Source organism: Myotis lucifugus, unplaced genomic scaffold (assembly GCF_000147115.1).
Source record: "Myotis lucifugus unplaced genomic scaffold, Myoluc2.0 scaffold_56, whole genome shotgun sequence".
NCBI lineage: Eukaryota > Metazoa > Chordata > Mammalia > Chiroptera > Vespertilionidae > Myotis > Myotis lucifugus.
This window is the reverse complement of record NW_005871104.1, coordinates 4,275,666-4,300,235: the sequence shown is the minus strand read 5'-3', so window position 1 is coordinate 4,300,235 and position 24,570 is coordinate 4,275,666. Positions and strand designations below refer to the sequence as shown.

Sequence of the window (24,570 nt, the reverse complement as noted above, 5' to 3'; positions counted from 1 at the left end):
ACTCTTGCTCAGTGCCTTTCTAAACCCTGTTCTCCTTAGTTAAGCTTCACTGCTTCCATCAGCCTTTTGGAACCAGCCTTCCCCAGCCAGATCTCATTCCACTGTTATTTCTGTCCTCCCAGCTAGTTATTAGTCCTCAATGGACCATTTCTAAGACTTCTTTGTAGTCATATCCACCCCACCCCTAGTGTAGTGCTAGGCACATAGTGGGCTCTCAGTGAGTCATGGCTGCTCAGGTGATGCATAATGTGTTTCTCCTCTTCTCTCCAGGTTGATCTGTTCCAGCTACAGGTGAACACTCTACGACGTTATAAACGACACTACAAATTGCAGACCAGACCAGGCTTCAATAAGGCCCAGTTAGCAGAAGTAGGTAGACAAAATTGCACTCTCCAAAGAGGGAGCCATTGTGCCTCTGATGGTGACCTTGATTCTCCCTCCTGCTCTGTTTGCCTGTGGATCATAATCCCCTCCATAGCTCTGGAAGCAGCTTTCTAGTCCATCTTTTGCACAATTTAGAATCCCACAGCTTAAAACTTAGAAAGGCTCAGATTTTTATAAAAGAAAATCAAGAGAGAGGAAAGTACTTGCTTAAACTCACAGCAAATTGGTGTGATTCCAGAATTGAGCCTGGAACCTCAGGACTCCTGATTCTAAGCCCTGAATGTTCTTTTGTTTGTTTATTTGCTTGAATCTTGTTTTCCAAGATTCTTTATAAATATGGTCCTTCCTCCATATCAGATGTGTCAGATTAATCATCTTAGAACCTTCACTCATGTCCTATAGGAGCTATTTTTCTTCTTTTTGGTTTTTTTCCTTGATTTCTTCTACTCTGATGTTGGTAATGGAAATATTTATTACAAGAATGGAGCCCAAGAAAGGTTTCTCCTGCCCTGAGTTAACATAGTTTGGATGGTGGAAAATGCTCCATTGGCTATTATTTTAATATAATGACAGCCTGGCTTGATACTTCTGTCCTGTTGGCACTAGTGTGGGTACTCTCTCATCCCCCTTTTCTGCTTATTGTAGAAAATTTGGAAAATGGAGAAAAGAAAAATACAACCCTACTATCCAGAGATAACCACTCTATAGTTCTTTCTCTCTCTTTTTTCTGTCCTAGTCACTTGGTCTATTCAGAGATTCCCTAAAGGCTCACAGCCCCACTGTTTTTGTCTTTCCTTTAGAGGTATCTTGCTGATCCATCATTTTTTCTTTAACTTCTCCTTCACCAGCATCCAGATAAAACATAGGGGCACACAAGCCTTTCCTACTTTAAGACTGCATTCACCACTTGCCAGTATCCACCCCTGGTGGAAGAGAGGATAAGGTGGGGCAAGAGGAGACCTGTTCTCAGGACTTGTAAAATAAAGCAAAGTTTCAGGAATAGAGAGTAAATGGTTCATTTTTCTTCAAATCTGGTGTGTCTTTCAAGATGAATTCTTGGGTCACACACTTACATCTCTTCAGTAGGCTACTTATTTGACATAATTTTTAAAAAGACACTTTTTTGCCAAGTACCAGAGCCTGAGAGGTTATGGTAGCAGCTGGCTAAGCAGAGCAGTCCTGGTCTCTTCATCTGTGGAGGTGACCTTGAGATCATGATGGGCAGCTGGCTGCCACTAAAATAGAAAGACTTGCATCTTGGGAGTATTGAGGATTAAAGTCCTGCTTTGGAAGCCTGGAAACCAGTCACCTAAACCCCAGGGAAAGAGGGTAGTCTGAGTTCTGTAGTGATCTTAACCCCCTCCATAGCTCTGGCAGCAACTTCCTGGTTCCTCTTTTGCACAATTTAGTCTGTGGCCCTGATTTATGCATGGTTTTTGGTGTGTTTTTTTCTTTTCTTTTTTTCTTTTTTTTTTTTTTTTGCCTCCATGTAGACTGTCAGTCGACATTTCAGGAACATACCTGTGAATGAAAAAGAGACCCTTGCCTACTTCATCTACATGGTAAAGAGTAACAAGAGTAGACTGGACCAGAAGTCAGAGGGCAGCAAGCAGCTTGAGTAAGGATGAAGCACATCTTCCAGGAATGAAGTATAATGTTTAATGCACAGGTGATATCTGCTACATTTAAGCCCATAAAGACAAGTTTTATTATAAATAAAAATGTTTGAATGATAAATACTGTAAATCTTTTTGGTCAGGAGGGTTATATTCTCCTGATTCAGCATGTGTATATGAAGACTTTCTTTTAAGGCAACTACTGGGCTGAAACAAACAAGATCATAAAAAGAATGAAAGAAAAATTATGTATTGCAGCATTTAAAACAGCATTAAGTCTGTGCTACTAGAAATGAGGGATACAAATATTTTGGTAATCACCTTATAATCCCACACTGCCACGTGTGAAATGCAGTCCCGTAATAGCGGCGGCGTACAGGTGATGGTGGAGGTGCATGAACAGACGCAAACGTGCTGGGGACGTGGGTGCCCCACCTTGTTGCAGGCTTTGATATTTATCAGCAAATCAGTTTGACCCTGGTCCCCCTCGCTGGCCCTACACCTTAGGCACAGTAGGCACTCAATCGGTATCTGTTGGCTAATTGAGCTGTCACTAATAGTGCCAGCCCTGTAACATCTGCTCCGCTCCTCCAGTTAATGAGATCTCTGCCATTTCTGTGGTTTACCACTTAACTTCTAGAGTGGGGAGGAAATCCTGATGAGCCAACAAGAGGTTTCAGCTCAAATTAGTACTTCAGGGAAGACGCATGTGCCGCACTGTATTTGTGGAGGTTCCAGAAACGCGAATGCAGAGACGCTCGCAGGAGATGCAGCCCTTGGTACACTCCTCTATGCTTCACTCTTGGAGTGAAGTTATGTATTACGACTTAGGCCATTCTCCTGGGCCATAAATGCTCTGGCAAACGGAGATGCTTAGTGGTTTAGGGCTCACTTTCAGAAGTATCAATCCATAGTTCACACTCACCAAGAAAGCTGCTAAGGACCATGTGATTCCTGCTCAGAAATCCAGCGCTGGGATAGAAAGTCTGACTGGCCTTGACACCTTGAGCTCACGGGTCAGCAACAAATTCTAGGTTTGAGCAACAAAGGTCAGTGCCGTCTGATGCTCATTTTTATGAGCAATTTGCCTCTCTTTTAGGGAGAAAGATTGCTAAAATGATTTTTTTAAGTATTATAATTACCTGATTTTTCTTTTTATGTTCAAAAGCTCAGCTTCCTCTATTTATGTCACAGCCAAAGTATCCTTTGAAAACAAAGCTTTATATCCAAAAGTCTGCTTTTCCAAAATTTTCTAATCTATGTGTTGGGGGCATAGGGTGTGGACAGGGAATGGGAGAAAGGGAAGAAAAAGATGTAGATGCTAATTTCTGACCATCTTGACATACACTGGGGTCAAAAGTATCATTTTCTTACTCGGTTTTAAATCTGAGTTCTTTCTTAAGCCTTAAATGCTAAAAGGAGCAGTGGATAGCCTGGCCTAGTAGAGAATTAAATGTCTCACAGATGGCTTCATCTCAGTACCACCACAGAGAAGTCAGAATGGAAATCCCTACTGAGCAGGGCGGTGGATTCGGGTTTGCGGAGCAGTGCCATGCTTTCTGTGGACTGGAGACAGGGCCACCACTCACTAAAACTCCGTGTGCTCCATTGCAGCACGCTTTCACCCGTGTTAAAATGCATGTCTAGCAGATGGCAGCCTTTTTAAATATGTATAAATGAATGTACATAGAACATACTCTAGACTGTGAGGGGTCTTATTTTAATACACCTGGCTGTGGATGGCACGTCAGGGTGCTCCGAGTGTTTTAGTCATTCTGATCCAATATGTATTTTAGACACTGTCTCATAGCTGAAGGATCAAGAAGGCCCAAAGGTGTGTGGCTTCTCCGGGTTTTATTCCTGAGAGGCTGAATTAGAAAGGCTTTGATGGTGTCCGACACCAAGCCCTCTTTGCCAGGGGGCTTTTTTTCTCATCAGACTGAAGTTTGAGGGCAGCCGGGCCCGTAGGCTAAGGCATTGGAAACCTGCTCTCTGGAAATGTCCCTATCTTCTTAAGAAGGTGTATCTTCTGATGTTTAAACCAATGATGGATGTGTAGGTCACATCACTGTTCTTCTAATGGCAAATCTGTTTTCCCAGTTGAGAGAGACAGCGGTATACTTCTGTAAGAGCACATGTGGGTTAGGATCCATCTGTTCATGTGTCTGTAAAAATGCTTCTGTTCCAAAGTGAAGCCCAGGGAAACTCCCCCTTCAGCCAGATGCTGTGTGCGCTTGGTCGCATGCCGTCTTTCCTCTAAAGAGAGCTACTTTTGGAAAGTGGAGATTGTGAGTATCTTTTTCACCTTGGAGACTTGTTGGGTGAAAGAAAAAACAAAGCTGTCCGAACTTCCTTTTGTCCTGTGTGCAGAAGTCTGTTCTGTCATCAGACCACTAAACCACTTGCCTTAGTCTCTTGTGCAGTCTCCATGGCTTTTCGTGGCAGGAGGCTCTGCCTGTGGGAGTGGCCGAGCCCTCCAAAGCAGCTGGGTCTGGCTGCAGGGAGCAGTGGATCTGGAAAAGCAGTGTTCGCCTTGGCTGCCTGCGTTTTCATGCCGCCTGTCAAGGACTCTTGCGCTTCTCTCCACCTGTAACATGGCAACATTGCCTTCTCTCCTCTTGGTGCTCCTGGGCAAAACTGGAATTGGAAACAGAACTGGAGTTGTCTTCTTAAATCCTGCCTCAGTTCCGGCCTGGTGTGGTTCTTCACATGCCCTAACGTTGTCACACGGAAATGCCAATATCCTGCTATTCATGTTGCTTCATTTTAAGGTGTTTAAAAATCAAACAGAAAGCTCATTATTTCAATGAACAAGCTCTTAGGTTGGCAATAACACCTGACAGTGATCACAACTGAATCCCACGAAAAATTAAGGATTCAAGACTGGCGTGAAATGAAGAGGAATTTCACTTATGTGTTCCAGCCGCCACGTTGCTAGATGTTCCTGTCATGGCTGGATATTCACTGCTGGCCTTTCGGAGACAGATTCCTAATTGTTTGCAGTTGGAATGTTGCATCTAATCTTGGCATTTCAGCTGTTTATTTTGTGGAAATTTTTCTCGTAATATCCTACAGACAACTGCCTGGTGGAAGGGAGAAGGTAAGAAAAGAAGCTCACTCCAGGGGCCTGGCCTATTGAAATAGGCTATCCCAACCCAAAGTAGCTGCTGCTGGAAGTCATCTGAAGGCTCTCAATCATTACAATGAGAAGATCTAAAAGTTGGGAAAGGGGCTTTAACTCATTCCATCCAGTCTAGCCATAGGTGCTGACATTCTGCCTACAGCCATCCCACCAAGGGTTTGAACAATCTGGGCTTAAACACCTCTGAGGACAGAGAACTCACTACCTCCTGGGGGTATCTGGTTCTATCTTTGCAAACCTCTGGCTTTTCTTTGTTCTCTGTAACTTCCATCTGAGTCTCTGCCCGGTGGGGGCCACATGGAAGAAGTTGCTCATCTTGGTCAAGGATCTAATGGCTGGCACTGTCCCGGGGCATAACAAGTGTCTTGTGAAAAGGAGCAGGTAGCAGATAGACACTTTGTTGTCCTCACTCTCCAGCCCCCTGAGTATTGGTGCATTTAGTTCCTTGTTGGAGAATGTTGAGGAAATCCCACCAGCCTGGTTCGCTCACTTGTTCTTACTGAAGCTGATCAAGGGCGTCAGCAAAGGCAGGGGTCCTATTTGCCTGATAAAAAAAACTCAAGACAGAGGAGGCCTTAGTTCTGTATTTGTCCCACAAAAATTGATGCTCACAGCACTTAGGGAAAACCTTACCTAGAAAATCTTAAAATATTGCTCTGTGTGGAATTTAAAGTTTCCATGGCTGCTGAGGGTTTGTACCTTAAGATTCCTATAAGTACTTCACATACTGTTTTTACCAAGAAAATAGCTAAGGAACCTGGGGGAGTGGAAGCACCACATATCTCAGTGTCAAAGTAGTGCCATATTTTCAAGCTAGAAAGTCCTATAAGGTTGCTGTTGTCCAATTCATTTTTAGAGATGGGGAAACTAAAATCCAAAAAACTTTGCTTGAGTCACATGGCATTCTCTGGACTAACCTCTTGTCCTGCAGCATGACTGTAATCCAGTCTAAAGTGACCTGCCTCAGACTCTTGAGACCTTGCAACTGAGTAGAGGTTCCCAAGACCAACCTGTAGAACTCAAGGTTGAGTGAATGATTAGGACTGAAGCACTCAGTTGAGTTTTGTAAAACAAATGGGAGGGGCGAACAGAACTAGCCTATAATTTAAGACTAGGATTCAAAAGTCCTGGCAGGGTTTAGTGTTGTCCTAGAATCTAAATTCTCATGAAGTGGTCTTGCTCTGTGATCTGTTAGTCAGACCTCGGCCTTTCAGGTCGTTGTTGGAGCTTGTGTGATTCACTTGGCACTGATGGTACAGACAGCTCTGTGGCCCTGTGATGCACAAGCATTCCAGCCCCTTACTGGGCTAGACAGTTGAACTAAAGGACAGGTGAGCTCGGGAACATGCCCTGGGAAGCATGGTGCTTTAGGGGTGCCTTTTTATTCCTTTCATTTTTATTGCTGACTGTTTCCAATTCATGGTTAGGAAAGGTAAAGGTGATCTGATGTTTTCAGGTAGACTGGGCAAGGTGGGACCTTTTCTTAAGGTAGAATGTCTACAATTAGTTATTTCATCTAGCTTGCATCTTAAAACAAACCCTCAGTTGCTTTCACTTAGTGAACGCATCTTTGCCAATGACAGGGTTGTACAGGATCCCTGTTTTACATTTCTATTATCCGTTACGCCCATCAGAGTGTTGGGGGTGTGGGTTTTCTTTCCATTTTGTAACTGCCTTATTGAAAAGCAAGTGCCCTTCCATTTCAAGCCTCCTCATATTGTACATGTTTCCTGCCAAGCGTGGGGGATCATTTGTATTTTAATTTTGTAATCTATGGCTCTGTACTGTTGAAAGGCTCTCAATTCTGTGGGGTCTCCTTAGTAATGTATGTGACTTTTCATGTTGCAATATCACACAGATGGGACAGCTCGACTTTCGCTCTTAATAAACGGTCTGAATGAGTAATAAGACACACTCTATTGTTCTCTTTGAATGTCCACATGAAATTCAGCTGCTTTCACTTTCTCATTTGGGCCCTGGCTACAAAGCACAGTGGTTGATGATAGTGGTCTTTCCTCCCAGCTCCAAGTACTAGCTGCTCCACTCCCCGATCCAGTCCCAGGGCACACCGAGTGAGTGTAGATCAGAACATAAGATTGGGCCCTGGGTCGAGTCCTAAATGCTGTGTAGCATACCAGACACCCTGGCAAATAGCTTCCCTCTCTGGGCCTTTAGTTGTCCATCTGTAAAATGAGAGTCCTAAGTAAACCGGATGGAGAATTGCAAATGGAAATTATGCAGGGGGCATGCTGCAAACTGGAAAACTCAGGTCCCTTCGGAGGGCAGCCACTACCCAGCTCCAGCCCACTGTTGCCATGTGGGAATGCCAGTTCTTGCAGTTTGACAAGAGGAGCTGGAAATAGAGACTTTTATGTAAATAGCCCAATGTTTAAATGTCCCAAAATTATTTTTAACAGCACATCTTCTGAGTGCTTGTTAGACATCTCTGTCTTCCTCCTCACCTGCCAAGCCGTCTACTGAACCAGAATCGGCCTTTTAATGAAGTCCCCAGGCAGGATGGGGTTACCTGACTGAGCTTTACTTGTGAAGGTACCGGCCCAGTGGGATGAAGCCCTTGCCCAGCCAAGCCTCAGACTCTGGTCTTTCACGTCACATGTCACTAGTGCCATTTTAGCACACCTTTGTCCTCAGTAGAATGAAAGGAAAGAAATGCAACGTGTTTTAGCATATTACCTAGAAGTAATACATGTTAGCCCTAAAACTATAAATAGCACCAAAATTTACAGTGTCCTTCCTCTTTCCTCCTTCCCTCCCATTCTACTCCCCTGCCAGTAGTGTAGAGGATGACTTTTCAGGAGGCATTTGGGGGTAGGGAGGGTGGGAGTCTTGGCTACCACTGGGATTGATGATGGATTGTTGCTGAAGGCCATCACTTAGAGCAGTGGTTCTCAACCTTCTGGCCCTTTAAATAGTTCATGTTGTGACCCAACCATAAAATTATTTTCGTTACTATTTCATAACTGTAATGTTGCTACTGTTATGAATCGTAATGTAAATATCTGATATGCAGGATGGTCTTAGGCGACCCCTGTGAAAGGGTCGTTCGACCGCCAAAGGGGTCGCGACCCACAGGTTGAGAACCACTGACTTAGAGGCTCCCTGAGTTGATTTCCTTCAGAAAGCAAAGGAAGTTCCAGTTTTCATAGTGTGTTGCCTCTTCGTTTGAGGTATAACGTAATTCATTGTTTCCACTCCCCTGTCTGCTGCCCTCCCATTTGTTACATGTCTAACCTGCCCTGTCCTCTAACCCATCACACACTGAACCGCTGAGAAGTGCTTTGTCCCCAAGCTTACCCACACAGGCTGAGTCCTGCTGGAGCCGACCTCTGAGGGTCCACAGACATCAGTTGTCATAGAAGAATGAGCCCACATCCTAATGTACCATTAGAACAGAAGTTTCACGGGGAGCCAGACACCCTTTTTTCAGAATAGACCTTTAGAATATTGAATATCAGATCATCTGAGGTTCAGGGTTTTTTAATGTGTGGCAGTTGCTTTCCCATCAGAATCTCCTAAGAACTCTTACAATGCACTTCCTGGGCCCCCATCCCCATTCTCAGAATAGAAAGCTCAGAGGCTGAAGTCCAGGAATACAAATTTAATTTGCCCAGGTAAGACTCAAGCCCAAACCTCGGCTCCAGAGGTTTCCCAATCCAGCAGCTTCAACCTCATCTGGATTGTGGTTGAAAGTTCCCAGTGAGACCTACTAAATGAGATTCTTCTCAAGTGGGGCCCAGGAAACTATCTGTACAAAATCTGGGGAATCTGTATGTACATCCAGGTTTAGAGAGCACTGAGCCCAACACCCTAAGTACAGTGATGGCGAACCTATGACATGCGTGTCAGAGGTGACACGCGAACTCATTTTTTTGGTTGATTTTTCTTTGTTAAATGGCATTTAAATATATAAAATAAATATCAAAAATATAAATCTTTGTTTTACTATGGTTGCAAATATCAGAAAGTTTCTATCTGTGACACGGCACCAGAGTTAAGTTAGGGTTTTTCAAAATGCTGACACGCTGAGCTCAAAAGGTTCGCCATCACTGCCCTAAGACCTAGGGAGAGAAAGTAGCTGTTCAACCTCAAACAGCTCTGAAGTGTCAGAGCCTGAGCAGAGTGACCTGCACAGCCACAAAGACAATCAAGATGAACCACTCAAATGGATGGTCTTCAGTCTGCATAAAACTAGAGTGAAAATACCCTGGCTGGTGTGCTCAGTGGTTAGAGTGTCGGCCTTCACACCAAAGGGTCGCAGGTTTGATTCCCAGTCAAGGGCACATACCTGGGTTGCAGTTTCAATCCCTGGCCCTGTCGGGGCGTGTGCGGGAGGCAGCCCATCGATGTGTTGTGTCTCTCTTTCTCTTCCTCCCTTCCACTCTCTAAAAATTAATTGAAAAAATATCCTCAGGTGAGGATTAACAAAAAAACCAGAGTAAAAATAATCCACAGTTTCCAGCACAGTACCTGGCATGGAGGGGGACACAGTTAATGTCTGCATTGAATCTTCCATTTATGTAACAGTTTTTTGGTTTCTAAGTATTTCATATCCAGAAATAATAAGAGCTGCAAGTGCAGTATGCATGCATGCCAGAGATGTTTCTAGTCTTACAGTTTGCATTGATTCATTCAATCTCACTACAATCATATAAAATAAGAACTGTTATTAACTCCAGTTCACAGAGGTGTGAATGCAGAGGCTGAGGAACTTGCCCAAGTAGCAATGACAGCTAGAGGCACTCCGGGATTGGGACACTTGTCAACCCCACCATCAAAGAACTCGGGAATGTCACGCTTTGAAGCAGTGCAGCCACAACAGTCACCCCTGTCCCCCCATCAACTGGATTTACTAAACTTTAATGAGGGACTCCTAGAAGTTACTAAGACTATAGTTAGGAAATTTAATAGGGTTTAATGGAGGTTAACAAGGTACATCCAACTTCCCAGCCAGGTTTTAACTTACCAGAGCTGTACAGAGATTAACAAGCCCAGGAGGTGTGAAGGCACCTGCATGATTTAATGGGGTTAATGAAACTGTCAGAGGTTGGCTGAGAGGGACAGAGCTGGAGCACACTGCTGTTAACAGTCAATCTGGTTGAAGTCAACATTTAGGAAACAGCTGAAGCCTGACCTGCCCTGTCCTGGGTACCCAGGGTAGCAAGTAAGAGAAGGCCGCAACCAAGATGCCAACCATGGCTAGATCTGTTGGTGGGATCTGGAGTTTTACTGTCTCCTCTGTGCTTTTTTGGGGATTGTCTAAATTGTTTATCATGGGCCTGAGCCATTTTCACCAAATCTATAAAATAGCAAAGCAATTTTTTTAAGTGCCTTCAAAACACATACTTTGCTTGCACAGTTTAAGTTACATATTCCTAAAACCTGTAGAAAACAGTAAGAGTAGTAAAAAACAATAATACAAACCTTAAATTCAGGCAGCACTTGATTCCCTGGGTATTGTCACACGTTACAAAATAATGATACTCAGGTCACACTGGTGAGGGGGGAAGTCAAAGCAAATCCTCATCTTCTGCCTCCCAGACAGTGCTGCTTTTTCACTGAGCACTGAGGTACCTATGTGGTAGGTATTGTGTTAATCACTTCACATGCCTTAGGACCCTACGAATACAATTATGCTCTTTATACTATAAATACGGAAACAGACGTTTGTAAGGTGAAATGGCTTGTCCAAGGTCATTAGAAAGTGGTGGGGAAGAAAGTCAAAGGCATGTCTATCTGACCCCAGAATCCACTGTGCCCTGCTGCCTTCTAAATCGGATAAGCTGGTATCTCACGGGAGTATTGTTTAGAACAGTGGTCGGCAAACTCATTAGTCAACAGAGCCAAATATCAACAGTACAACGATTGAAATTTCTTTTGAGAGCCAAATTTTTTAAACTTAAACTATATAGGTAGGTACATTGTTATTAACTTAATTAGGGTACTCCTAAGGCTTAGGAAGAGCCACACTCAAGGGGCCAAAGAGCCTAGCTCTTTGATGTTGTGACCCAACCATCACAACTGTGCTATTTATAGTTTTAGGGCTAACATGTATTACTCAGATGATCTGATATTCAATATTCTAGAGCCAAGGCCATAGAAACTAGCATGTGGCTCGCGAGCCGCAGTTTGCCGACCTCGGGTTTAGAACAAGGAAGAACTGGAAACAACCTCAACTAATAGGGGACTGCTTTTAAAAAGATTATACTTTTACATTATATACTTACAATAATTACTATATATAAATTATATATTATAATACATAGTATTATAAGTATATATGTCAAAATTAGAAAATAACATTTAATGACATTCTTAGTTTAAAAATACTAGATATGTATACTATATATGTATACAAATTATATTAATATGAGTATATACGATGTGGATATGCATAGTTACATCTGTGTATACAGGGTGTCCCCCCCCCCAAAAAAAATGTACACACTAACAGCTGATAGCTCCATTGATGTTTCTTTTCAGATTTAACTCACTATGCCTTTATAATTATTCAAAATGTGTACACATTTTTTGGGACACCCTGTGTACATACACACACAGAGCTGTATTTAATGTGACTATGATCATATTGTAGGCAAATCAACGCATCTATTTACCAACCCCGTGTACAGCCATACTCTATCTTCTGTATCTATAAAATTCAGAGAAAAGGTAAAATAGGAAGGAAGAGACTTTCTGAAAATCAAGAGAGCTTCCTGGAAGAAGAGGCTCCCAAGCAGGCCCTTTAAGGAAATGGCAGGTTAGGCAGGAGACTGAGGATGAGGGAAGTCCAGTCCGGAGCGGAAAGCCTCAGAGGCCAGAGTGAGGAGCTTGACCTTGGGAGTCACCAAACCTACAACCATTAAAAACAAAGCCAGACAACGAAATGTGACCAAGAAAATGCGTGTCCACTGCGTGCCGTGCCGGCTGTCCGCGGGGCTCTGCAAACAGCTTGTCCCCCAGGAGCCGGGAATCTCCCGGGAGCTCATACCTAGACAGCGGTGGAAGCAGGCCTCCCTGCTGAAAACCAGGGGTCTGCGAGGAAGGCTCGGAGCCCAACGCACAGGTGAGGCGTGCGTGGGTGCGTGCGTGCGTGCGTGCGTGGATGCGTGCGTGCGTGGGAGCGTGAGTGGGTGCATGTGTGCGTGAGTGGGTGCGTGCGTGGGTGGGTGGGTGCGTGCATGGGTACGTGCGTGCGTGGGTGCGTGCGTGCGTGGGTGGGTGGGTGCGTGCGTGGGTGCGTGCGTAAAGGGCTGGCCGTCTTGGAGAAGCCATGTAGTGAGCTTTGTTAAGCGACGGTGGCTAGGGCCGCTTCCTGAGGACACTGGCCACCAGCAAGCGTGGACTCTGAGCCGTTGGAGCGCGTCTGTGCCCAGCCAGATGGCGCAGGCAGGAGTGGGCCAGGCTTCAGGGGCACAGTCAGCGGGCAGGGGGCAGGCTCAGCCAGGTCAGCGAGCAGCAGCCTGCAGGTGGAACTGTGTCCGAGGAAGCTGTCCGAAACCCAGAGACGGAGGACGGGGGAAGACAAGACCCCAGCCTGCCCGCGGGGTTTATCTCCTCTAGATGAGGTTGAACGTGGCTGAGCCCCTTTGAACAGTTCCACGGAGGCTCCACCCTCTGCCATGGTAAGGGTGTTTTATTTCTGGTTTCTAATACCACTTTTCAAACGAATTCTATTCCTATTTCGCCCTAGGAATGTTTCCAAAGCTGAACGTGAAAAAGTGCTCAGGATGACATCCCCGCAGAAATGATGGCTTTTGTTTGTTCAACGCCTACTAGGTGCTGGACACTCTGCTAGAATATTTTTTTCTGTTCTGTTCTATTACCGTTTCTGGCAGTCATCCTCACACAAACCTGCAAAAAAGTGATCCTCCCTAATGTTCAGGTGGGGAAACTGAGGCTCAGAGAAGTTAAATAGATGGCTTATTCAGGGTCTTATGGTGAGCTAATCCGCTCCGTGTCCCATGCAACCTCTACCACAGAGAGAAGCAGATCCTGACAGTGTGGGAGATGGCAGGGTAGCGAATGCTGTTGGAATTCCGGAAGCCACCAGTCAGGTATTCGGGGCAGGGGGAGCCGCCCTCTGCAGGCCATGAGCCCAGTGCAATCGTGGCAAAAGAATTTGTAGTTACCAGGAGAAGATTGTGTTTTGTTCAGTGGCTCCCACCCCATCAGAAGAAGAAAACGTGTGATGCATTTTAGACTTTGTAATAGGGAAATGGAGACTCCTACCCCAAGGTGCCTCTAGGGAAGAAAGCCTCAGAGATCTTGGATTGTAAAACCCATCATCCCTCAGGAATTTGCCTCCTTCCCAGGACTCCCGGCTCTGTGAACGTTCTGGGTCCCTTCTTTCCTGAAACTGCCAAAGAAAGTTAGGAAAAGTCGGCCCTGGGGCGCTCGAGTCACTGTGGAGTCGGGAGTCCTCCCTGGTTTCTCTACAGAACACAGAGGAAGGAGTATGTCCACCAGGTGGCGGCCTCCCCTAGTGGTAGCCCCAGGAGGCATGGGAAGGCTCAGGGGCATTTTTTGTCCCCCTCACAGATGCAATGTTATAAATACTATTCACTAAGCACTATTTACTAAATACTATTGTAAAAACCTAGACAGTCGAAGCAGAAAGGGACTTAAATCTCTGGTCCCACCTTCTCATTTTACAAATAACACCAAAGTCCAGTAGGGGCAAGGAAATGCTCAAGGTCACACAGCCGGCTGAACCCCCTTCTCTTGACCTCTGGGTCTGGGGCTCTTTCCACCACACTCACTGTTCTCACACTCCCATGAACACCCCCTCACCCCATTGGGCCGCCGGAACACTACCCTAAGCCAAGAGCTGGGGGCAGGGGAAAGCCATGTTCCCTTGCCCTTACCTGCCATTCCCTATTGCTTCCAAAGCAGGCCCTGCAGCCCAGCCCCAACTACAACAGCAGCAGTAGTAATGGCCCACGTTTACTACTGTCTGTTCTGGGCCAGGCTAAGAGCTTTTGGATCTTCACATCTCTAGCTATTCTGCTTTCCCTTTTACAGAAGAGGGCTTTGGGGCTCAGAAAGGATAATAAGCCTGCCCCATGCCACACAGCTTATCCAACCAGCTGATCTGGTTTTCCTATTTTTTTAAAAAAAATATATACATTTTATTGATTTTTTACAGAGAGGAAGGGAGAGGGAAAGAGAGTTAGAAACATCGATGAGAGAGAAGCATCGATCAGTTGCCTCCTGCACAAGCCCTACCGGGGATGTGCCTGCGACCAAGGTACATGCCCTTGACTGGAATCGAACCTGGGACCCTTCAGTCCGCAGGCCGACACTCTATCCACTGAGCCAAACCAGTCAGGGCTGGTTTTCCTATTTTAGCCTGACAGTTCCGTGAGTTGAGGAAAGGTATTGTTAGCCCATCTTAGAGATTAGAAAACTGGGGCCCAAGAGGATGATTGGCCCAAGATCACCTGACTCATGGTCGAGTTAAATCTGAAACCCAGGGCTCCACCCACTGGGTGGAACCTCCAAAGGTCCCTCCACATCTCACTGCACAACTACAGTCCCCAGGTGTCTCTGGAAGTCATGGAACTCAGCAGCTAAAATGGCAGGTTTGGGAGACAGATGGGTCTGGGTCTATATGCCCATCCCTGCCACCTTCTAGTGATGTGACCATGAATAAATTACCCTCTGTGGTTGTTAGGAGGGGTCAGTGAGCCCATATATATTGAGCACTGCTGCCTGAACACATTAAGTGTTTAGTAAATGGAGGCTATTTATTGATATGATTAACTAAAGCTATGTGTGTAATATTCCTACTACATGAGCCTTAAGACCTGCATTGTTCAATATGGCAGCCATTAGCCACATGTGGCTATTGAACGCTTGCACTGTGGTCCAAACTGAGAAGAGCTTTAAGTATAAAACACGCCCTCCCCCCCCTCCCCGATTTTGAAGGCTTAGTATTTAAAAAAATGTAAAATATCTCATTAATAAATTTATATTGACTACAGGTTGAAATTATATCAGACATATTAAATAAAATAAATATTTAACATAAAGAATATAAAATATATTAAATTTAATTCCATCTGTTTCTCTTTACTTTTTTAATGTGGCTACTAAAAAGTTTGTAATTACATACATACCTCGTATTTGTGGCTTACGTTATATTTCTACTGTATAATGCTGCCTTATATAGTTTCAGAAATTCAACTGCTACTGCCTACCTGCCTCTCAGTTTGCCTTCATGATTTGGAATGTGAGGGCTTTGAACCAAGAATGCACTCACTAGCTGTGTGCCCTTGAGCAAGTCACTGTTACCTTCTGGGCCTGTCAGAAATATGCACTACATTTCCAAAACAAGCAAACAAACTTAAATAAATTCTTAGTACCTCACAAGATTATTGTAGGGATTAAATAATGTAATAAAGCTAGCTCTGCAGTGGAGAACATGCTGAGTACTTCACACACCTTATCCCATTCAGTCCTCATAAACCCCGGCAAGTGGAGGCAATGATCTCTCCCATTTTGTAGATGAGAAAATTGAGGCTCAGTAACGTGTTCAGGGTCTCTTGCCACTGTATTGCTCTTTAACCTGCACTAGAAGTAAAAGGTGTTAAGTAAACAAAGGGAAAAGAAAAATACAACTTCCCATGTGACCTTGGGCCCTCTCCCATTGGGGCCTCAGTTTCCCCTTCTGTAAAGTGAGAGAAATGTTTAGATCTTTGAAGCCCCAGTATTTTGGGGTGCTTTGAACATTTCAGTGAACGTAAGACTTCTGGAACTCGCAAGTCCAATGCCTTCTGTGTCCATTCTGTGGGGATAAATGTGTATTTCTGTTTGTTTTAATAACATTTGTAGGAGCTTTATATAGTGTCTATGTCTGCTTACATTAGACGCTGTGTATTATAGTTAAGAGTCTTTCACTGTTTCCCATATAAACCTTGTTTTTTTATGGGTTTGGGAGAGCTCAGCTGTAAAAACTCAGCTTTAAAAAAAAAATTTTTTTTTTCCAAACAAATTCAGTTTAAATCAGGAGACTGGTTTCAGACACTTTAGAGCTTGCATATTTTTTCTTCCCAGTCACTATTCATTTAAAAATGAGATTGGCTGATTTCTTAGTTTCGTTTCTTTTATGAGGATTTAGCAAGACCATAAGCTTAGCTGCTGGTTGCATGAAGAGAAAGGATGCATAGCCCTTTCCAAGAGAGCCCTGGGCCTCAAGTCTCCAGGCTGCCTTCTAATCCCTTGACTGGCTGTGTGACCCTGAGCTGGTCACTTCACCTCTCTGGGTTTTCCTTTCTCCTTCTATCCATGAGGAGCCACAATCCCTGCCCCTGCTTCCTTCTAGTTTCTAGGGAGGAAAATGTGCTTAGAGAAGTGAAGGTACAGAGGAAAGGTGAATGAGCTGCACAAACATCAGAGGCTGGGGCAAAGAATAACATTCTGAATTTTTCACCAGCAGAAAGTCGATTCCTAGATTCAGTGTTACAGCTGGGAAAGAATCTGGGGATCAAGAAACTCACCCCTCCATCACTATATACATGGATCCACTCTGAGTGGGGACAGAGGAAGAGGATTCCAGGTGAGTTGGAATCCCAGATCCTTTCCCAAAATCCCTTCTTTCTTTCTCTACCTTACTTTACCAAGGAAGATCAGACTAAGAGGCTGTATTTGCACACACGTACATACATACATACATCCTGGGGGCACTTTGAAATGTGGGGAAAAGCCAGGTCTCTGGAGACAGCAAGACCCGCCCTTGGATCCGAGCTCTGTCAGCCTTTACGGTCCATGTGACCTTGAACAAAAAGTCCTTCACCTCTCTGAGCCTCAGCTGCCTTAGTATCAACCTCACACAATTCTCATAGGCTTAATGAAATAATTCATGCCAAGGGCTTCCATAATTTCCTTAATAAATTTTAGTTGTTGTTATTATTTCATGCATTAATAGGTTTTAAATGTGAGAGAAAAGTCTTTATTTACTGTGTAGAAGGAAAAAGCAACTCATCAAGACAAATATTTACTATTGTATGTTAATTGATGGTGATTATATGGATTCTTTCTTACTCATTATGTTTATACCCACAGCTAGGTACTCAATTAACATGTACTGACTAAACAGTGTACACTGGCAATCAGAGAAATTAGAAGGAAATTGCAGCTTACGTTTTTATTGTAAAACTAATACTTATTCATTGTATAAAATAAAGTAGATGCCCTTGCTGGTTTGTCTCAGTAGATGGAGAGTGGGCCCTCAGACTGAAGGGTCCCAGGTTTGATTCTAATCAAGGGTATGAACCTCAGTTGCAGGCTTTATCACTGGCTGGCCGTGGTTGGGGCGCATGTGGGAGGCAACCAATCCATGTCTCTCGCACATCGATATTTTTCTCTCTCTGTCTCTCCCCTTCCACTCTCTCAAATCAATAGAAAAATATCCTAGGGAAAAGAGTAGGAAAAAAATACGCAGGAGGAAAAATCAAAATTATCCTTATTCCCTCAACTCAGAGGTAGAGGTGTAAATGTCTTGATGTATATTCTTCCACTTTTTCTCCATGAATGTTTATTCATTCATTAATTTCTTTTCACATAAAACAGGTCAGGATGGGCAGTCTTCAGTAACCTGGGAGAGTTTTTTTTCCCCCCACTCAACGTAATATATCATGAACAATCTCCATGTCAACCCTCACATTTTTTTCTAGTGGCTGAGTAGTAACCCACTGTACGGGTGGATTTCTTTAACCAGCTATAATTCTGTAATTATAGCCCATCTGGGTCCTCTCCTATTTTTCACTCCTTAGTAGACTAGTCCTGTAGTTAAAGGTTTGTAACACCAATGAGTATTTCCTTACGAGAAATTCCTGGAATTTACTTTTAAGTTCATGACCATTCCATTTTATCCCTAGATTTTTTTTTTTTAAGGCGATGCCCTTAAAAATAATAATAATGGCACTGCTTCTGCCACAGCCCGGTTGAGGTAGGTTTCTGGCAAACAGCATTGAACGGTGGGAGAGAATAAGAAAGTAAAGACCGGGCTCTAAAGCCATTTCACAGGAGGGGGATTGAAGAAGGGTGAGAGGCGCGGTGAGAAGAGAGGAGAGACAGCGCAGAGACCGGTTTTTTGGAACCCGGAACTACTCCGTTCCTCTCCAGGGGTCCCGCTGTTCCAGTCCTGGAGTGGGGGCTGGGCACGCTAAGCCCCTGGAATGAGGCTTGGGGAAAGTGGGGGGACATCCCAGTGACCCCTCAATGGGCATGCCCCGGCTCAGCTCGCAGGTCCTAGGTCTGAGATTGGGACAGACGTGGCTGGGGCCGAATTTGAGGCACCACCCGCTCAGTGGGGGTTTGGGCCCGGGCCGCTGGGGTTTCCGAGGAGGCCTGGTTAGGCAAACGTGGCTGGGGCTGCGCAGGCTGTACCCCTCCGTATCCTCTCTCCTCTCACTAGACGGGACGCAAGAAAGGGGACCCGGTGCGCATTCTTCCCGTGCCTAGGATACTTTGGGAACTAAAAATAGTCCCCAGAGCGCGCTCAGCAGTGAGACTGAGGATGGTCTGAAAACCCAACTGGAGTCCTGGGTTCGAATCCCAGTGAGGCCCCCTCCGCGCTGGCGCAGGTCGATCGGTTCGCTCCCTGAGCCTCAGTGTCTCGGTGCGTGCGGACCAGGATTTCTAAGGGGCTTTCTAGCTCTAGGAAAGGAAAAGAAAGAAAGAAAAAAAACCGATTTTTGTTTTCTGCTCTGCCCGAGGGACCTTCGGGCCTGGGGCCGGGAACTGAGGCCGGGGGAGGGGTGTGCCAGGACGGCTCATTACCGCGAGGTGTTGCCCTAGTTAAATCACCGGCCTGTTTGATCTGGAGGCGGGTGGCGAGAGGGAAAAAAGAAAAAAGTAGGGGGGTAGGAGTGGAGAGAGGCTCACACCTCCCCCACCATTTCCTCACGTCCATAAAACACCTTTTATTAACTCCTTCGTGTCCGGAAAGGCCCGCGTGGCCGCTGGGCCCCTGCCACGGTGTTTACAGCCAAGACTAATGGGGCCCTATATTCACCCCGATGCTAGGACGCGGCGCCTGGACACACCTGGCCCAGAGCTGCCAGGGGTCTCCTTTCTGGACCCCAAGCCACAGCCCCCAGCTCCCAGTGTGGGGCTAGAAAGCGCCCAGGGACCCACGCGCGTGTTCCCCCAGAGGGAGCACCGGAGACCCGCACAAGCACTGCAGACCATGCGACCCTCAGGCAATCGGGGGAGCTGTTCAGAGGCATAAAAGCACTTAGCCTAGTGCCTAGCACAGTTGCGCGCAAGCAAAGCAAAACTAGTTGTCTGTACTCTATTATTCAGGGACATGTAACAGTCTTTTTGCCCACCCCAGTTTAGCCCAGCGTGCACCAAAAATGCACCCTCTTTTATTCACCCCCACACCCAGCCCTGGGTGTGCATGTGGGAGCGCACAGATGGCTCTCCTACACAAGTGGCGGAACTAGCATGCACATACCCCCACCCCTTTGCACAATCCGTGTGCTCTCACAAGTATTTGTTGAGTGCGTTATTGCTGGAGAGAAACCTAAATGTCTCAATTTAACTATAACCATTCACAAGCTTTTTTGCTCTTGTATAAAATAATAGCTGCTTCGACTGGTCGAGCCCTTACTGCGAGCTGGGAGCTATGCTAAGCAGACCCTCGTTGGCCCTGGCACGGGCACTGGGCTCCGAGTGAGTTTCCGCACCATTACCTACACAACTATGTTCTTCATTTAATGTGGATGAACACCGTATGCTGGAACACATCCCTCTCTTCCCAGCTTCACTGCCCTTGCCTAATAACCCCACTTCCTTCATACTAACCGGTGTTAGACCAGCCCAAATGCCGACCCACCTAAGTCATAGCCCGACAATCTGGGTCTAATTCCTTTCTAGTTTTCCTTTCTGTGAGTTCTCTAAAGTTATCCTGTCCCGCAGTTATGTTCTAAGGAGAGCTTTGTTCTTCCTTCAAGGAATAAGTCCTTTATCTGCCCCCTCCCTTTGACGTGACTTGTAGTTTGGTTTGGCATTTATCGAAAAAAGTAGGAGCAGAAGGCTCTCTACCTAGCAGAAACAATGAAGCCAGGGATACCCACCAAGACATCACACAGGCTTCCTCCGATTTCAGAAAATGTTTTATTAGTCAAGAGCATAGATACTGCTTTGGCAAGGGGAGAGGGCGGTGAGTGGTCATATAGATTTGAGGTAGAAAAAGGGTGGGGATGGGGGAATAAACAAACACCTGAGCACAGCAGGCATCGTAGGTAGTTTAAATACATAAAAACTTTTCAACAGTGGGAAAAGCTTTTATTTACAAATGAAGGGAGGGAGGGAACCAGGAGAAGGAAGGAAGGAAGGAAGAAGAAAGAAAAGAAGAAGGAAGGAGAAACGAAAGGAAAGAAGGAAGGGGAAAATGTGTTTCCCTTGGAGCTAAGTAGGAAGTGCAGCGACAAAAAAAATAAAATAAAAACACCACTGTTTGAGGGAGATTAACAACAAAAGGCAGCCCTCCATCTTCCCGACCTGGTTCTCTGTTCTTGGCAGTAAACTATTGATTCCTCTTATTGCATTTTAATTAGGGAATTGAGCACTCAAGGGTTTTGATTGGAACCAGAGGGAATTAGAAAGAGAGCCAGATAGCACAGCGGGGAAGGTGCGGGGGGGGGGGGGGGGCCAAATTCGCCCCAGAAGGGTTGGAAGGGTGCGTCTTAGCCGCTCGTCCGGAGTCCCACAGTCTCTCCCTTTCGTATATAGTGCTGCCAAGAGCCGCCCTCTTGGTTATGGGGGTGGATATATATATTTCTCTTTCTCTTAATGTATTAAAAACAATTTCAAATGACATTGCACGTGCGATCCAAGTGTGTTGTTGCAGCCAGCGACCTGCCAGCACACAGCAGAGGCGCGGCAGGATGCGCCCCATAAGCCCCTGGTACCCAGAGCCTGGCACTCGTCTCCTTCCTCTCCTCCCGGGCCTCTGGGGTCGGCCGCGGTGGTGGGGTCCTCTGCGCGGGCCTTGGCTCACTGGTTTAACTCCAGCGCCCAGACTTGCTGTGGCCAGCCTGTGCGCCCTTTAATCCTCTTCTCGCCTGGGCCCAGGGCAGGAGGAAAGCCTTCGTGCTGCTGCTGCCAGAGGACATGCACAAAAAAAGAGGCGAGAGAGACAGGTTTAAATTTTTCTGCTCCAGTCGCCAGAGCGTAGAGTGGGGTCGGGGGAAAGGTGTTGGGAGCAGTAACTGGGAGCCTTTAAATAAGTGACGGATTTCTGTTTGCGAAATAGGCAAACAAGCTCATAAAATTTGCCTTTATGCTCCGAGTCTGGGGGTGGGGGCAGTATGGGCTGGGCAGCTGCTGGGGGTTCCATAATGAGAATTTTCTGTGTCTAGTGAAATTGATGCGCCTAGGTTTGGCGTGATGGCGCCCGAGAGAGACTGCAGGGATTGGAATGGGAGGGGTGAGAATCCACAGTTTTCCCGCCCGCGCTCAAGGACCTGCTCTCCCCACACAGCCCACAGGCTTTCCAATCTGGTTTAGCTCCTGGGCTTGGACACTGGGTTGGATCCCCACCCGCCCGCTGGTGCTGGGTAGCTTCAGACAGCTGGGCGAGGGGTACTCGGCCTGGCCTACTATCCCACACCCCCTTCCCCGCTCTCCAGCGGCGATTCTTGAAAGAGGCGGTGAAGTGTAGAAGGTGGGAATACGCCCAGTAACTACTGCCACCGAGGCGTCGCTGGGCCTGCATCTCCTCTAGCGGAGGGCAGAGGTTTATGGACTCGATGCCTATCTTTCCCAGTCTCCCCAGTTGAACTTTCCCTAGTTTGCTACAGCCTCTGCGGGTCAGACCAAACCCAGCGGGGCTCTCTAGTCAGCTTCCCCGGCAGCAGCCTGAGCCGGAGCGTACTAACCTAGAGAAACTAGTTCTCTAGCCTGGAAATCTCCACCCTCTGAGGTTCCACAGCTCTGGGCCAGCAGAATCAGGCTTCAGAAAATGTCTCCCTCACTGGAGAGGATGGAGAAAGGCCAAGTAGAGACTGTGATCTCCAAAGCCAAAAGAAGTTAGTGAGACTCTCCCTTGTTGATGTTGACACACCAAACCATCGAGGTCGGCCGTGGAACTAGCCCGTGGGAAGTGGTGCTCTGGACTGAGAGTAGAAGACCTGACTTGTTTTACCCCAGCTGCATCTCTGACTCCTCGGGTGGGTGGCCTTCACCTCCAGTCCCACTCTGGGCCTCAGTTTCCCTGTCCATAGGAGGATGTAGGTAGACTAGCCTCTCCAGCAAAGGTCCTTTGAAAACAGTAACTAAGTCCGTAAGCATAAATTCACACTCAGGCACATTAAGTAAGGAACTCCTACAGCATTCTTAAAGTGGCTTCCAGGAGAGCCAGGGATAGCTAAGAACCCCTCGAAATTGGAAGCGAAATATATGTGTATTTTCTCCGGGTCTTAAGCTTCCAGTGGATTCTTAAAAGGGATTCCATAGCCCCTCCAAAAAAGTTAAGACTATGTCTTCATTCACAGCCTTACAAACAATATCCCTCATTACGTTCATATATTAATCTTTCTCCCTCACGCACACAATCCCACATTTCAACCATCTCAGAACTTCCCGCAGCCTCTCAAAATCTCACACACCGCAACACAGGCTCCTCCATTGCGCGCTCGCCTACCGGTACCCACCGCTCGCGCCCTTGGCTGGAGCTTAGAGGCCCCCGAACTTACCAGCTCCCTTTTCCGCTTGCTCTCGCGACCGCCATCCACCTTCTTGATTTCGGCCTTGAAGGCCTCGGGGTCGCCGGCCTGTGCGTCCTTGGCCAGCACGTCCATCAGGTAGGCGATGTAGCTGGTGGCCAGGCGCAGAGTCTTGATCTTGGAGAGCTTGGTGTCGGCCGGCACGTTGGGGATGCACTCGCGCAGCTCCGCAAACGCGCTGTTAATGCTCTCTGTGCGCTTCCGCTCCTTCTTGGGTCCTGAGCCTTTCCGCCGGCCCAGGCGGCCGCTGAGGGCCTCCAGGCTCCCCGGGCTCTGGCCTGACCTGGCGTCTGGGACGTAAGCCGCAGAGGCCGCCGCTGCTGTGGGTGGTGGCCCGCCGGTGGGGAAGTCCGGAGCAGCGTCAGGGGGACTCAGCAGCCAGCTCTGGAAGTAGGGCCGCTCCTGGTGACAGCGCGAGGCCGGGCCGAAGAGGAAGGGCTCGTGGAGCACCGGGTGCGCGGGGTGCGGGTGGTGATGGTGGTGATGGTGTGAGTAGCTGCCCACGAGGTTCATGTTGGAGCGGCACCTGGTCTGCACCGCCAGCCCACTTAGTGCCGCCCCATGCACTCCCGAGACGACCGAGGCCACCCGTGAGCTCGCGGCGGCGCTCCCGAGGGTGCGCGGGCTTGGGAGAGTCCCGGACAAGGCGGTGGGTGCGCGGGCTTGGGGAGAGTGCCGGGCCCGGCTAAGGAAGAGACGCGCAGCGCCTGCCGCTTCCGTGGCGGTGCCACGAACTGAGGATACAGATACAGATGCGGCGTAGAGACCTGTTTAACCCTTCTGCGGCCTCCCCTTCAGGGTCTGGCTTATATAAGGCCACGGCTTTGATGTCAACTTCTCCCTGGAACCAATGGCAGGGGGGTGGGGGTGGCCGTCCCTGTTTTTAAGCTCAGCTTGAGCCACTCGCCTCCAGGCTGCCTGCGGGGGGGGGGGGGGGGGGGAGGGGGGGGGGTCCCCTCCCCCTCCCCCTTTCCGGTTCGGGGGGCGGGGAGGGGGGGCCGGATTCAAGGCAGCTGAACCCCCGAAAGGGGGTCCCCCCCCTTCCCCCAAACAGGGAAAAAATGGGTTTTTTGGGAAAAAGTTTCTAGAGCCCCCCCTTTTATTTTACCAGGAAACAAGGCCAAGAAAAAAAGGTTCTTGTTTTAAACCCTCCAGAAATTAACACGGGAATCCCCGAGGTCGCCAAGCCCGAAATCCACTGCTCCCCTTGGGGTCAAAGAAAAAAAAATAAGGATCTCTGTGGAGGGAGGGGAGGCCCCTGGGGTTCTTCCCCAAGAACCCCAGTCACGGAGCCCAATCCGCCGAGAGGGAGCAGTTCCCCCCGGGGTTGGGGCGAAATTTAACAAAGGGGTTGTATTTGGGGCCCCCCCCCTTCCCCCACCCCCCCCTTTGTCCGAAAACCCCCCCGAACTACCGGGCTTGAAATTTTTGATTTTTTTAAAAACGCCAGTGCCAAGCCTCACACGCGAAGAAAGGAGCGGGTGGCACGTCCGAGGGAATTCACACTGGGCGCGAGGTTTCCTTGGGGGAAGAGACGCGACTTCCGAAAACGAAACGCGATGGGCCGGGTCCCGCACTTCCTGTAAATAATCCTCAAGGCCAGAGGCTTTTCCAGTCTTTTCTCTCACGAAGGGCTCCGCTCCGCGACTTTTGAAGATACTCAAAGCAGTAA

The 24,570-nt window shown here is 47.2% G+C and overlaps 2 protein-coding genes across 2 annotated transcripts in view; one reads left to right on the top strand and one right to left on the bottom strand.

Annotated features, from left to right (window-relative positions):
• The window catches only part of SAP30L (SAP30 like), a 9,199-nt gene extending 2,147 nt beyond the window's left edge, over positions 1-7,052 (top strand). Inside the window, exons 3-4 of the mRNA XM_006089103.3 lie at positions 271-369; positions 1,878-7,052. Coding sequence (XP_006089165.1) covers positions 271-369; positions 1,878-2,006 — 228 coding nt within the window. The 3' untranslated portion in view covers positions 2,007-7,052. The remainder of the gene's footprint in view (positions 1-270; positions 370-1,877) is intronic.
• A 14,116-nt stretch (positions 7,053-21,168) lies between these two features.
• On the bottom strand, positions 21,169-23,411 carry HAND1 (heart and neural crest derivatives expressed 1). The gene is made up of 2 exons (XM_006089102.3): positions 22,869-23,411; positions 21,169-21,273 (listed from the first exon to the last, which is right to left on the bottom strand). The coding sequence occupies exons 1-2, from the start codon at positions 23,409-23,411 to the stop codon at positions 21,169-21,171; spliced, it is 648 nt and encodes a 215-aa protein (XP_006089164.1).
• Positions 23,412-24,570: the final 1,159 nt, after the last annotated feature.